At 39.0% G+C, this 13,629-nt stretch overlaps 1 protein-coding gene and 1 long non-coding RNA gene across 2 annotated transcripts; both read left to right on the top strand.

Annotated features, from left to right (window-relative positions):
• The first annotated feature begins 394 nt into the window (after positions 1-394).
• LOC106131751 (uncharacterized) lies at positions 395-13,629 on the top strand. Its single transcript, XM_060952617.1, has 14 exons — positions 395-512; positions 1,151-1,271; positions 3,351-3,446; positions 4,547-4,678; positions 5,874-6,027; positions 6,772-6,836; positions 7,415-7,565; positions 8,234-8,311; positions 8,885-8,962; positions 9,289-9,401; positions 10,082-10,171; positions 10,983-11,072; positions 12,335-12,488; positions 13,265-13,629. Exons 1-14 carry the CDS (start codon positions 395-397, stop codon positions 13,517-13,519), a joined length of 1,695 nt encoding a protein of 564 aa, XP_060808600.1. The 3' UTR covers positions 13,520-13,629.
• Positions 7,460-8,963, top strand: LOC132903759 (uncharacterized). Its single transcript, XR_009657478.1, has 3 exons — positions 7,460-7,565; positions 8,234-8,311; positions 8,885-8,963. It is a non-coding gene; the product is annotated as an uncharacterized LOC132903759 (long non-coding RNA).

Consider the following 13,629-nt stretch of genomic DNA (forward strand, 5'->3'; position numbering starts at 1 on the left):
ATACTTCTGTTACACACATTATCTCGGATAGTGAAGTTATAACAGCTAGAAAGATTTTAAAACGTAGATTAATCCAGATAATCTTAGTCCTTAGGGTATAGTCCAGGTATATACACCACCGGTTGGAAAGTGCCTGCGAAGGCCTGTTTTACTGAATGAAATATTGATTTTGATTTACGGCCAACAAATCAACCAACTTACTCACCTAAAACGCAACAGTAAAAATAGAAAATCCATCGTCTTTTCGAAGATATTTGCGCGCGATTGTACCTAAAACAATGTAGTTCCAAAGAATAGTCATCTGAAAACGTTTATTCAATGGGAAAGTGTTGGTCTGAGATGACAAATATTGTCTGAATTACAATGATTTGGCTGTTACTGTGTATCTTATACTATGTCCGTGGGGAAGAAGCGGCAGATGCCTATAAAGATCAATGTAAGTTTAATAACTATAGATAGATACTTGTTAATATTAATACATTCATATTCATCCAAATCCATGAGTTTCACAGGTATATACAAGGTGACATTTAAATCAACTGCATCCTTTTAAACATAGACTATACCCATGCTTCTGAGCTGTTTGAGCCTATTTTTATTTAAATTAAACGTCATCATTTTCACATTTAAAAAACCCTCAAAAACTACGTCACACGCTTTATTAAAGACCAATACTAAGAAAAGAAATTAAAACTAAACATGTAAATAAATGTCTGAAAAATAAATTATTTTTCTAGTATCAAGATCAAGTAAAGTACAGAGTTGTCGAGATCGCTCAGCTTAATGAATTGTGTCGTTGACCTCTGAATCTTACGCGTCGCTTTTCCGTCGGCCGGGGTGATATGACGTATTTAGGATCGTGGATTTTGATACTTTTATTTTTTTCGTACTTTCTAAAATATGAACCGATAATTTTCTTTTAACGTTTTTAAATATCCTTTAGATGAGTACACTTAACAGTTAAATTTATGCAGTTGAATTAAAAGTCACCCTGTATAGTACTAGAGGCCACCCGCGACATCGTCCGCGTGGAAACCTTATCATAACGTAACAATCAATCCAGTCATCCTAACGTAACAATCAAATGTGGTGCCGGGAACCACACGGCACAGAACATCATGACACCTGAATACCCATTTTCTTCTTGCAGACTGCACAGATCCTCGTACCATGAAGAAGCATGCCGCTTACACCGAGTGGGCCGATGCCTACTCCTGCACGAGGCATCGCTGTCAGCCTGGTGGAAGAAACCTCGCTATTTATACTGTTGGGTAAGTCCATTAGACATACATACATATAATCACGTCTATATCCCTTGCGGGATAGACAGAGCTAACAGTCTTGTGAAGACTGATAGGCCAGGTTCAGCTGTTTGGCTTTAAGATAGAATTGAGATTCAAATAGTGACAGGTTGTTAGCCCATCGCCTAAAAGAAGAATCCCAAGTTTATAAGCCTACCCCTTAGTCATCTGTTACGACATCCATGGGAAAGAGATGGAGTGGTCCTATTCTTTTTTCTAGTGGTGCCGGGAACCACACGGCACTGCCAAAACAATGAGGTCAATAATATCCTAAACCAATGAGCTTGCTTGAAAAGATGATTGTGGATATGGCAAGAAAATATTCAGGAATCTCGGCAATGGACTCTGTCTACATCCTCCGTGAAAGGTTTAAAAGTTACATTAATATATTCCATTAATATATATTATAATATTCCTAATAAGAGAAGAAAAAAAAACAGGAAGAAAAAAAAAATAAAGAAAATATAAAATTTAATATCGATAAAATTTCATACCTACTCGTGTCCCCTCACTAGGGCATAATGTTTTCGTCCAATATATTCTATGATCTTGAATCGTTTTTTACTAGGATCATGGAAAGTAATAATCATAGTAGGTAGGTACCTGTCTTTTCTTTTTTTTTAATTGAATCTTCTACCTCCCGGCTTTAGTCCCGGTTCTATTAAACTGAATTGAATGTCGCCCACGATATAGTATACGGGTATAGTAATTTACATACATATTATTACGTTTATAGCCTTTGCGGTAGACAGAGCCACAGTCTTGATAATACTGATAGGCCACGTTCAGCTGTTTGGCTTAATGATCGCCTAAAAGAAGAAGTTTTATTAAACTTTTACGATATTCATGAAAAAGACATGGAAGGGTCCTATTCTATATCAAATACATTGAAAAAATTCCCTACTTGATTTTTGGTGCATGCATGTAATGTAACAATTCACAAATTCCAATTTATATTTTGCTAATGTACCAAATAAACGATTTTTCTTTCTTTCTTTCTAACGTCGCGAAATGCACATCACGTGTTGCACGTGTATTTTGGTCGTAAAAAATGGTTTACTAAAACATTAAGGTTTCAATAATAGTAGAAAGGTACCTACTAGGTCTTGTTAACTTTTAATGATTTCTTAGCTCAATCATATCTCGTCACGTGGTTCTGTCTAAAATAAGAATTGTGAGAATCGATGCGGGCGGCGCGAATTCAAACGATGATTACACACTTTGATTTAATTCGAAATTAGGCACGTAGCTACTGTGAGGGTAAGGATGGGCTTACAGAATCATTAAAGCTAAATAAAATGACAACATTTAAATGCTGACTGTCATTCCGAATATCGTAGTTAATTCTTTTAACAATCCCAATTTTGAAAACTGATGTCTCGACAGTGTCGATGTCGATAATCCGACATCCACACATACTATAATAAAATAGTAAGTGACCGGTTTAATTTTAAAACGGGCATATAAAAAATTCTCTTCGAATCTAAGGGGAAGAATTTTTAGAAGAGGTTTGTGTGTTAAGATTGCCAGTGAATTTTTACGGCGAACGAAGTCGTGGGCAACAGCTAGTGTGACAATAGTACAAACATACTTATGTTCGTTATTACTTAGAGAATTAACTAATATAATATATGTATATTGACCTCCACTTTTGAGTCAGGATGCCACACTTGATGTCAATGGACTACGTGTTCACATCAACTCGGTGACATACAAACAGACTGACCTCCCCGTTGGTGTCCCTGATCCGGTCTTTTCTTTGCGGTGCATAGCCGAAAAGTTTTTGGCCAAGAGTCAAAAAGTCTATTGCACATTCGTGGATTTGGAAAAGGCCTACAATAGAGTTGAGAGGAATGAATTGTGGTCAGCACTTTCTATGCATGGGGTGACCAGTCACTGAAATCCTTATAATTATGAGGATTCGAGTACTTCGAGGCTAACTCAATCAGTGTAATTTGTCTCGTATATATTTATTATATTTAGGTATTTATTTACCTTTAATTCTGCGTCCTGATTTTTAATTTCATTTATTTCGTGACTTGTTTACAGATGTAAGCGCGTCGAAGCACCAGAATCGGCCATCGAGTGTGAGGAGGTGGTTGAAGACACCAACATGCAGTTTCCGTACTGTTGCACTCGGCTAAGGTAACTTAAGAATAATGATACCTAAATGATATGAAGAAATAATGGAATATGTGAAATAAACGGGGAAAATTGTCCATACTTGAGGACTTCAATGATGCTCAAAATAAGTATTCCACGCGGACGAAGACGCGGGCACAGCTACTTCTATAGAAATTGGATTATTACTCACTATGAGGTTGACCAAAATAAAAAACGTATATGTCTTGTCAACGTTCTTGGCCCAAAAGCTAGGACCAGTAAGTAGGCAGGGGCATAACCAGGATTGCCAAAAATATTTTTTTTTTCATAAAAAAACTGAATGGTCACGTTTTCTTGGTTTCTTTTAACATACATTCATACATATAATCACGCCATTTCTCCGGAGGGGTGTTTCATATAGTAATACATACATACATACATAAAATCACGCCTCTTTCCCGGAGGGGTAGGCAGAGACTACCTCTTTCCACTTGCCACGATCTCTGCATATTTCCTTTGCTTCATCCACATTCATAACTCTCTTCATATAGTAATTTATGAAATAAAACACATTCGAGGTTCAGTTGCATGATGACGCCATCACAAACTGTTTTATTGTATCTCCGTTACAAACTGTTTTATTCTACAAACTGTTTTTATGTATCTCTCTCTTGACAATGACATTGACACTCATAGATAATTAATCATATGACACAAGGGGTAGGTAGAAACTACATCTTTTCACTTGCACCGATCAATCTCTGCGATCTCTGCTTTTTCGACTTCCACGATCTCTGCATACTTCATTCGCTTCATCCACATTCATAACTCTATTCATGCAAGCTCGGCGGTTTCGGGTACTTTTGACTTGAACCTTTGCCAGGACATCCTTGATTTGCTTCTTTTAAATGTGAATTTTTATTTGGCTAGTAGAGTTAACTATTATCCAGGATATCACTCCATACATCATACATCATTTAACTTATTTTTGACGCACTTATAATACAAATTAAAAAAATGATGTCGATCTCGGACTCTTATAACGTGTTGAAGTGTGATTATAATTCCATTTCATTTTTTCATTCCATTCCATGAAATATAATTGTGATATCTTTAAGAACCAAGTTCACATTGCTTCCCAGATGCCTGGTGGTAGTCCGTGGTGAGGTCTGGACCAGAGTCCTTGGTCAACCCTGGGAATCCCTGCCTGCAGCGCCCTGGAGCCATATGTACAAGATGAAGAAACCCCCGCCGGGAAACGAGTTTTTACCCAAGTAAGTTTGTCCAAAGACTTCTATATACAGAAGTAGCGCAGTTTAAAATCAGACCCGTGCCAAGACTGTAGAACAAGAAACTCTTCAAAGTCGTCACACCGGCGGTGCGGTGGCAAAATAGAACGAGCGCAGACCTGTGTTTCCAATAATGAGACCAGTTAAAAAAAAAAAAAAAAATTTTACGTTTATTCAGTAAAACAGTTTTACAAAGCCAGTTGTTGAGGCCCTCTTGTAAGTATAGAATACCTGTGTCAGAGGACCTCGCTTCCAGTTCCAACAGTTTCTTCTATTGCAACTTATTGCGGGCTCGCTTTCAAACTGCGCTGCTTCTGAACCGCGTTAGGTAACTATTTTTAGCCAAGTTAGGTTAGGAGGTTATCTGGTCCCCTCCGAAGGGTTCCCATCTTGCAGCGATGGGGGGGCTCAGTAGCCGGACAAGGCCGGTGAAGCGAAGAGGGACCCAGGTCCAGAGCTGGATCATACTCCTTGTTTTCACACGAAGCGACTCTCGTCTTACCTTCGCAGTCATTGTATGGGATCTCATTTACACATACATACGTATGGTCACGTCTATATCCCTAGCAGGGTAGACAGAGCCAACAGTTTGGAAAGACTGAATGGCCACGTTCAGCTATATGGCTTTATGGTAGAATTGAGATTCAAATAGTGACTGGTTGCTAGCCCATCGCCTAATAATGAATCCCAAGTTTGTAAGCCTATCCCTTAGTCGCCTTTTACGACATCCATGGGAAAGAGATGGAGTGTTTCTACTCTTTTTTGTATTGGTGCTGGGAACCACACGGCATACTCATTTACACATCATATATGAAAGTTACTTCACGATGTTTCCCTCGCCGTCAGGTATCACATTTTATATCCAGTTAATCAATATTTATAAAACGTTTCCATTAACTACTGTCCTGAGTGACTTCTTCCTCCAGACTATCCTCTCCTTTCTTTGAGAGGAGCCTGGGTAATGTTCTAGACCATGGGTCTGTAACTGAGTGACCGATTGATAGAAAAGGTACTACAAAAACTCTGACTATTAATACATACATACATAAAATCACGCCTTTTTCCCCGGAAAGCTACGCAGAGACTACATCTTTCCACTTGCCACGACCCTGCATACTTCCATCGCTTCATCCACATTCATACCTCTCATCTGACTTTCAATCTCCCACTTTATCACCAGAAGCGCCAACGAGGGTCCAGTATACGAGCTGACTGACAATGAAAACGAGAAGCCACGAGAAAAGGTACTGAGGGCATCCAAGGTGACCCCCGAATCTAATTATAATGAGGCGGTGCCCCGAGCGGCACAAGCACCACCTTCTCCCGATATAGTGGTAAGTGAGGGTGGGATTGCTGCAACCTTGGCCCTACCACTGTGTGCCTTAAAGATTGCTCCTGCAATAATAGATCCTGCAAAATCTGCGGTTAATTTGACGTGGTGTTGAAACTTTGGATCAGAGGGAGCTTGTTAACAGCCGGTCGGGACGTTGTATCGTGGTTTTAAGGTGCCCCTGGGGCTCCTCTTCAGAGCGGTGAAATAGAAGGAAGGCTCTGCGCCGAAGACATAAATCTAACCATTGCATTGCACTGCAGGCTGTAAGTTCTTTCAATGGCAAACGAGCAGTCTATGAGTTAACTGAGGTGATAGTGCTTTTGCGATAAGAGATTTCTAAAGAATAGTATCCTATGACCACGATTCTGGAGTGGGTTCAGGTAATTACACGGAGCGACTACCATTTTACCGCCGTGGCCATACCAGCTCATTTATTTATTTATTTAAAACTATATTGCACAAAATAAATGTACTAAAGGCGGACTTAATGCCGTTTGGCGTTCTCTACTTAAAGTAAACTGGTCAGCTGGTAGAGAAAAGTTGATGGCGCGATAAAGTGCATACGCCTACTGAAAAATACATTTATTTGTTGCCCGTTTTCAGTGTAGTTCAGGCACGGCATGCATTACTAAAACATTTATTTACAAACAAAACGTAATAGTATCACTTAGATATAATTCCGTTTTCGTACTTCTGGAACCAAGACATGTATGACTATTGCCTGAATTTTGCCTGGTTTTTCCAGATCGCCTTGACCACCAGCAATGATCAGAAAGAGATGGGTGATATGAAACAGGAGAAGGGTGAACGGTGCGTTTCAATTATTTTCATGTCAATTGATTTCAACCGCCGAGGGCGTATCTAGTTTGGGGGGTGAGGTTAGGGTGGGCCTAGTGTCAAAATTTATAGACAATACAAAATTAAAGTTTTACTTGAGAGAGATGTTTATACCAACAGTTAGGTTATAGAATTGTCTAGAAACTGATTATATACCTATAACTTGATTGAAAATTGTTATTCAATTAAAAAAGAAATCGTAACTTTTTTTAGAATTGAATAACAATTTTCAACCCAAAAGAAATACTTTCGAATATTTAAGTTTTATTTTTTATTTATTTCAATTATCTATTTAAATGTTACAGAAATCGTAATATAACAAAATATTAAATATTTGTAATATTTTTTTTTACATATACGGGACAAATAAGTAAGTAAGTTCGAGACTTGTGTTACGAGATACTAACTCAACGATACTATATTATATAATAAACACTTATATAGATAAACCAGGCCAATCAAAAAAAGTTCTTTTCTCATCATGCCCTGGCCGGGATTCTAATCAATACTTTTAAATACAATTTAATTATTGCAATAAAATCTCCAAACAGAAAACGACACAGCAAACCGCCCAGTCAATATTTCGAAGAGGACAACGTTGAACCGCGAGAGGGCGACGCCGAGGGGAAATCGAACGAGAAGGGTGACACAGTGGATATGATAAAAAGGTGGACGGAGAATCGGAAAGCTGAAGAATCTAAGGTGAAATTAAACATACGCTGAAAAGAATACATAATAAATACATATAAACATATCCTTATCATGATGCCGTGTGGTTCCTGACACCAATGAAAAAAAAAAAAGAATAGGACCGCTACATCTCTTTCCCATGGATGTCGTAAAAGGCGACTAAGGGATAGGCTTATAAACTTGGGATTACATACATACATAAAATCACGCCTCTTTCCCGGAGGGGTAGGCAGAGACTACCTCTTTCCACTTGCCACGATCTCTGCACACTTCCTTCGCTTCATCCACATTCATAACTCTCTTCATACAAGCTCGCCGGTTTCGGGTACTTTTAAATAAAACATACGTTGAAAAGATATAGGCCTAGCCGTATTTAGGCCGCGTTCAGCTGATCGGCTCGATGATAGAATTGAGATTCAAATAGTGACAGGTCGCTAGCCCATCACTTAAAAGAAGAATCCCAAGTTTATAAGCCTATCCCTTAGTCGCCTTTTCCGACACCCGTGGGAAAGAGATGGAGTGGTCCTGTTCTTTCTTTTCTAATGGTGCCGGAAACCACCCTATCCCTTAGTCGCCTTTTCCGACATCTATGAGAAAGTGATGGAGTGGCCCTACTCTTTCTTTTCTAATGGTGCCGGGAACCACACGGCGTCATCCCTAACCTGTATATAATTTCGCAGCAAGTAGACCAGTCAGCTGAGGGCAGAGAAGTGAGGGAATATTACAGCTACTCTTACGGACAAACGCAGAAACCTCAGGTATGTTAATTGCTCATCGAAATACTGACCCTTAATATGTGCCGTGTGGTTCCCGGCACCAATAAACAAAAAATTATAGGACCACTCTATCTCGTTTTCCCAAGTTCGTAAACCGATACCTTAGTCGCCTTTTACGACATCCATGGGAAAGAGATGGAGTGGTCCTATTCGTTTTTTTATATTGGTGCCGGAAACCACACGGCACGGCTATGTAAAGTAATTCACAAAAAAGACAAGTCTAATGAGTTTGTAGGTAATTTTTTCATATCTATGTAGTGTCTTGTGGTTCCCAGCAGTGCCGTGTGGTTCCCGGCAGCAAAACAAAAAAAGAATAGGACCACTCGTATCTCTTTCCCATGGATGTCGTAAAAGGCGACTAACGGATAGGCTTACAAACTCGAGATTCCTTTTTAGGCGATGTGCTAGCAACCTGTCACTATTTGAATCTCAATTCTATCATTAAGCTAAACAGCTGAACGTGACCAATCAGTCTTTTCAAGACTGTTGGCTTTGTCTGCCCCGCAAGGGATATAGACGTGACTGTATGTATGTATGTTCATATCTATGATTTAGGGTCAACACAACCGCGCCTCTTGGACTGAAGTTCCACCAGCTCAATGGAACGAGCCTGATCAAGAAACTCCTGTTAAGGTAATAATTAGTTAATCTATACTAATATTATAAAGCTGAAGAGTTTGTTTGTTTGTTTGTTTGTTTGAACGCGCAAATCTTAAGAACTAATGGTTCGAATTGAAAAATTATGTTTGTGTTGAATAGCCCATTTATCGAGGATGGCTTTAGGCTATATAACATCACGCTGCAACTACTATAAGAAGCAAAGACATAATAGAATATGTAAACAAAAACGGGGAAAACTATTCATCCTAGAGGGCTTCAATGATGCCCAAAATAACTATTCCACGCGGACGAAGTCCCGGGCACAGCTCAATGATAGATATCCTTTATACCTTCTCCAGGCACCTCCCTATCAAGAAGCCTATCACCAGCAAGAACAGCCTGTTGCTCCAGAGCCTGACAAGAAATCTGGGAAACCCAACCTTCAAACCTTAGTTGACGCTATTGGTGACAGGTAACCCTTCATCTCACACATTACATACATACATATAATCACGTCTTTATCCCTTGAGTAGTAGACAGAGCCAACAGTCTTGAAAAGGCTGATAGGCCACGTTCAGCTATTTGGCTTAAGATAGAATTGAGATTCAAAAAGTGACAGGTTGCTAGCCCATCGCCTAAAAGAAGAATCCCAAGTTTATAAGCCTATCCCTTAGTCGCCTTTTACGACATCCAAGGGAACGAAGATTTCTCAATTCAAGAATTTTAAAGCGACGTGTTCCCCGCCTCTTTAAAATGGGACCACTCCATCTCTCTCCCATGGATGTCGTAAAAGGCGATAAAGATTTATCAATTGCAAACGCTTGTAAGCTTGGGAATTTTGTTTTAAGCGATGGGCTAACAACCTGTCACTATTTGAATCTCAATTCTATTTTAAAGCTAAACAGCTGAACGTGGCCTGTCAGTCTTTTCAAGACTGTTGGCTCCGTCTACGCCGCAAGAGATATCTATAGATGTGATAATATGTAAATACATACATAAAATCACGCCTCTTTCCCGGAGGGGTAGGCAGAGACTACCTCTTTCCACTTGCCACGATCTCTGCATATTTCCTTCGCTTCATCCACATTCATAACTCTCTTCATGCAAGCTCGAAATAATATGTATGTATGAGAAATCTTTTTTGTTGACCAGGATGAGGGACATTGAAGACGTGGTTCACAAAATGAGCGAGAAGGTCAAAGTACAGAAACCAGAAGACCAGGAGGTCAGCGCTGAACGAGGGTAATTACGACTATTCCAACTAATTAATAATTAATTACATACATACATACATACATAAAATCACGCCTCTTCCCCGGAGAGGTAGACAGAGACCACCTCTTTCCACTTGCCACGATCTCTGCATATTTCCTTCGCTTCATCCACATTCATAACTCTCATCACACATTAATAATTAATTACCTATTATAAATGCGGAAGTAAGTTTTTTAGTGCCGTGTGGTTCCTGGCACCAACATAAAAAAGAATAGGACCACTCCATCATTTCTTTCTCATCATCTCTCCTTAGTCGCCTTTTACGACATCCATGGGATGTCGTAAAAGGCGAAATACTATGAGGTAGACCAAAATAATAAACTTATATGTCTTGTCAACGTTCTTGACCCAAAAGCTAGGACCAGTAGGTAGACCAGGGGCATAACCAGGATTCCAACTAGAGGGGAAAGTGCCAATAATATTATTGTTTTCTTAAAAAAACTGAATGGTCACGTTTAATTGTACATATTTCGCTTACTGAATGAAATCGAAATTCAAATGGTGACGGGTGCAGCATTATTAGATGCATTGTACAATCCTACTAGATCCTACTACTATTATAAAGGCGAAAGTTTGTATGGATGTATGGATGTTTGTTACTCTTTCACGCAAAAACTACTGAACCGATTACCATGAAATTTAGTATGTAGGTAGCTGAAGACCCAGAATAACACATAGGCTTCTTTTTATACCGGAGTTCCCGCGGGATTGATAGGGTTTCCATGCGGACGAAGTCACGGGTTTTTCATTATCTTAACGATGAGTTTATAATTTTTAGAGTTCAACATGACCCTGAGAATCAGCACAGTAAATACTCGGAAGAGAAAAAGCCGAAGAGGCCAAATATGGGTGGTGACCATTACAAAAGGTAGGATACCGTATTATGGCATACTAAAGATTTTTATGCATAACGTTCTTTCGCATAATCCACGCATAACTATTTGTAGTATAAGATACCTACCTCACCTAAACAAACCTTAAAGTTGATTATGCATCATTTACCTGTATGCCAAAAATATAATTATGCTTAAGACCTATTATGTCGAAATATTGCATGCTAAAAACCATTATGCCAAAGAAGAATAGGAAAAAATTATTTATGCCATAAAAAGTTGCTTCCGAAAGGCCTTTTGCTTATTATAAATTTTACGTCAGGTTAAATACTAAATACTAACAGATTTTATCTGGGCTATTCAAGAACGTTGACGAGATATATGATTAATTTTCTTCCTTTTTGTATCATTATGATTAACTTCCCATTTGACACATTGGGATATAATCCCGCAAGGTTTTATTTTAGTCGATGCGATGGAAAGGTATTAACAGATTAGTATCTATCGATCATACCTATTCATAATTTTGTGATGACTATAAATTCAATATTTGTTCCCAAGATTTTACTAATCAGAAATATTATGAACATGTTTACTGAATCATTTCTATCATTTCTCTTTTAAAAACAAAATAAAATCCATAATTTTCACAAGGAACACACATATATCACGTCTTTATCCCTCAAAAGATAGATTTTTTAATCACAAGACTCACAGTCTACGTTACGATCCATATATTAGATCCACCTTTTTATACTTATTATTTCATTATTAATTCTTTGCTGCCAAACCAGAAATATATTTATGTAATTAAATAACTAGAAAAAGTACATTAATTTTGATAATTGTGCCGTGAGGTTCCCGGCACTTAATGTAGAATAGGACCACTCCACATGTTTCCCATGGATCTCGTAAAAGGCGACTTACGAGATAGGTTTACAAACTTGGGATTCCTCTTATAGGCGATGAGCTAACAACCTGTCACTATACATACATACATACATATAATCACGTCTATATCCCTTGCGGGGTAGACAGAGCCAACAGTCCTGAGCGGACTGATAGGCCACGTTCAGCTATTTGGCTTTAAGATAGAATTGTGATTCGAATAGTGACAAGTTGCTAGCCTATCGCCAAAAAAAAGAATCTCAAGTTTGTAAGCCTATCCCTTAGTCGCCTTTTACGACATCCATGGGAAAGAGATGGAGTGGTCCTATTCTTTTTTGTATTGGTGCCGGGAACCACACGGCACTACATGTACATATGTATGTAAGTTAATCCTAAATTCCTTTCTCAGGTTCACGGTCAAGAATCGCGGCAGCAAATACCTCCACGGAGTCTTAGACGCCTCCACTGAAGCACCCATGTATATAGAAGACAATGCCAATGGGTACTTTAGCGATGCAAGTAACAGCGTCCTGAGGAGGTCCAACCCAAGGATCGAACCAAAGGTGCTTGCTGATGTAAGACTTAGACCCGGTTTCTGGGCGGAGAGGAGACATCAGGAGGGATCCATTTCTACTTTAGCTTAGCGGATAGCAGATGAGGAATGACGAAATCCAGATTGGTCATTGAAGACACACTTCATCTTGTCTTTTCTTCGCTGTGTTAGGAACCGGGTCTAAGAATACATACATATGGTCACGTCTGTATCCCTTGCGGGGTAGACAGAGCCAACAGTCTTGAAAAGACTGAGTAGCCACGTTCAGCTATTTGGCTTAAAGATAAAATTGGGATTCAAATAGTACACAGGTTGCTAGCCCATCGCCTAAAAAGAATCCTAAGTTTGTAAGCCTATCCCTTAGTCGCCCTTTACGACATCCATGGGAAAGAGATGGAGTGGTCCTATTCGTTGTGCCAAAAATCATTAAAAATATTGTCTGCAAAGTTTGCAGAGGTCAGAAAGAGAACTTGACTTACCCAATTTTAAATTATGGTCATAGACAGACCATGGCACAAGGATTTAATATTACAGTCATTGTCATGGGGTTTGCCATTAAAATATCAAAATGTTTGTTTGAGCGCGCTAATGTTAGGAACTACTGGTTCGAATTGAAAAACAAAACGCTGCAACTATTAGGAGCGAAGAAATAATGGAAAACGTAAAAAGAACGGGGGAAATTATTCACCCTTGAGGGCTTCAATGATGCCCAAAATAACTACACCACGCGGACGAAGTCGCGGGCACAGCTAGTAATAGTAATAAAACTCAAATTTTAAAATACAGGAACCACAACAAGCCCCAACTTACATGGCGCCGGTAGAAAATAGACGCAAGACTCACCCGGTCTCACCGGTTTCCGAAGAAAAGGTGGTCAAGAAGCACAAGAAACGAGCGCACAAGAAGAAGAAGAGGACGGGGAAGGTTCACAAGAGACACCACAAAGATGGAAAAGATAAAAGGAAGTTCAACAGAGCTAATTCAGTTGAAAATGACAGGATAGTCATATCGCTGGAGGATAGCAGCGCTGTTAACAACTAATGTGTAAATAAAAATTCGTTTACGTCGTATCTACATTAAATATAAATTTAAGTGTACGTGTGTAAGAAAATACGCCTTTATGAGAAAGTCGATCTTTCATAGCATAAGTT

Source organism: Amyelois transitella, chromosome 29 (genome assembly GCF_032362555.1).
Source record: "Amyelois transitella isolate CPQ chromosome 29, ilAmyTran1.1, whole genome shotgun sequence".
Taxonomy (NCBI): domain Eukaryota; kingdom Metazoa; phylum Arthropoda; class Insecta; order Lepidoptera; family Pyralidae; genus Amyelois; species Amyelois transitella.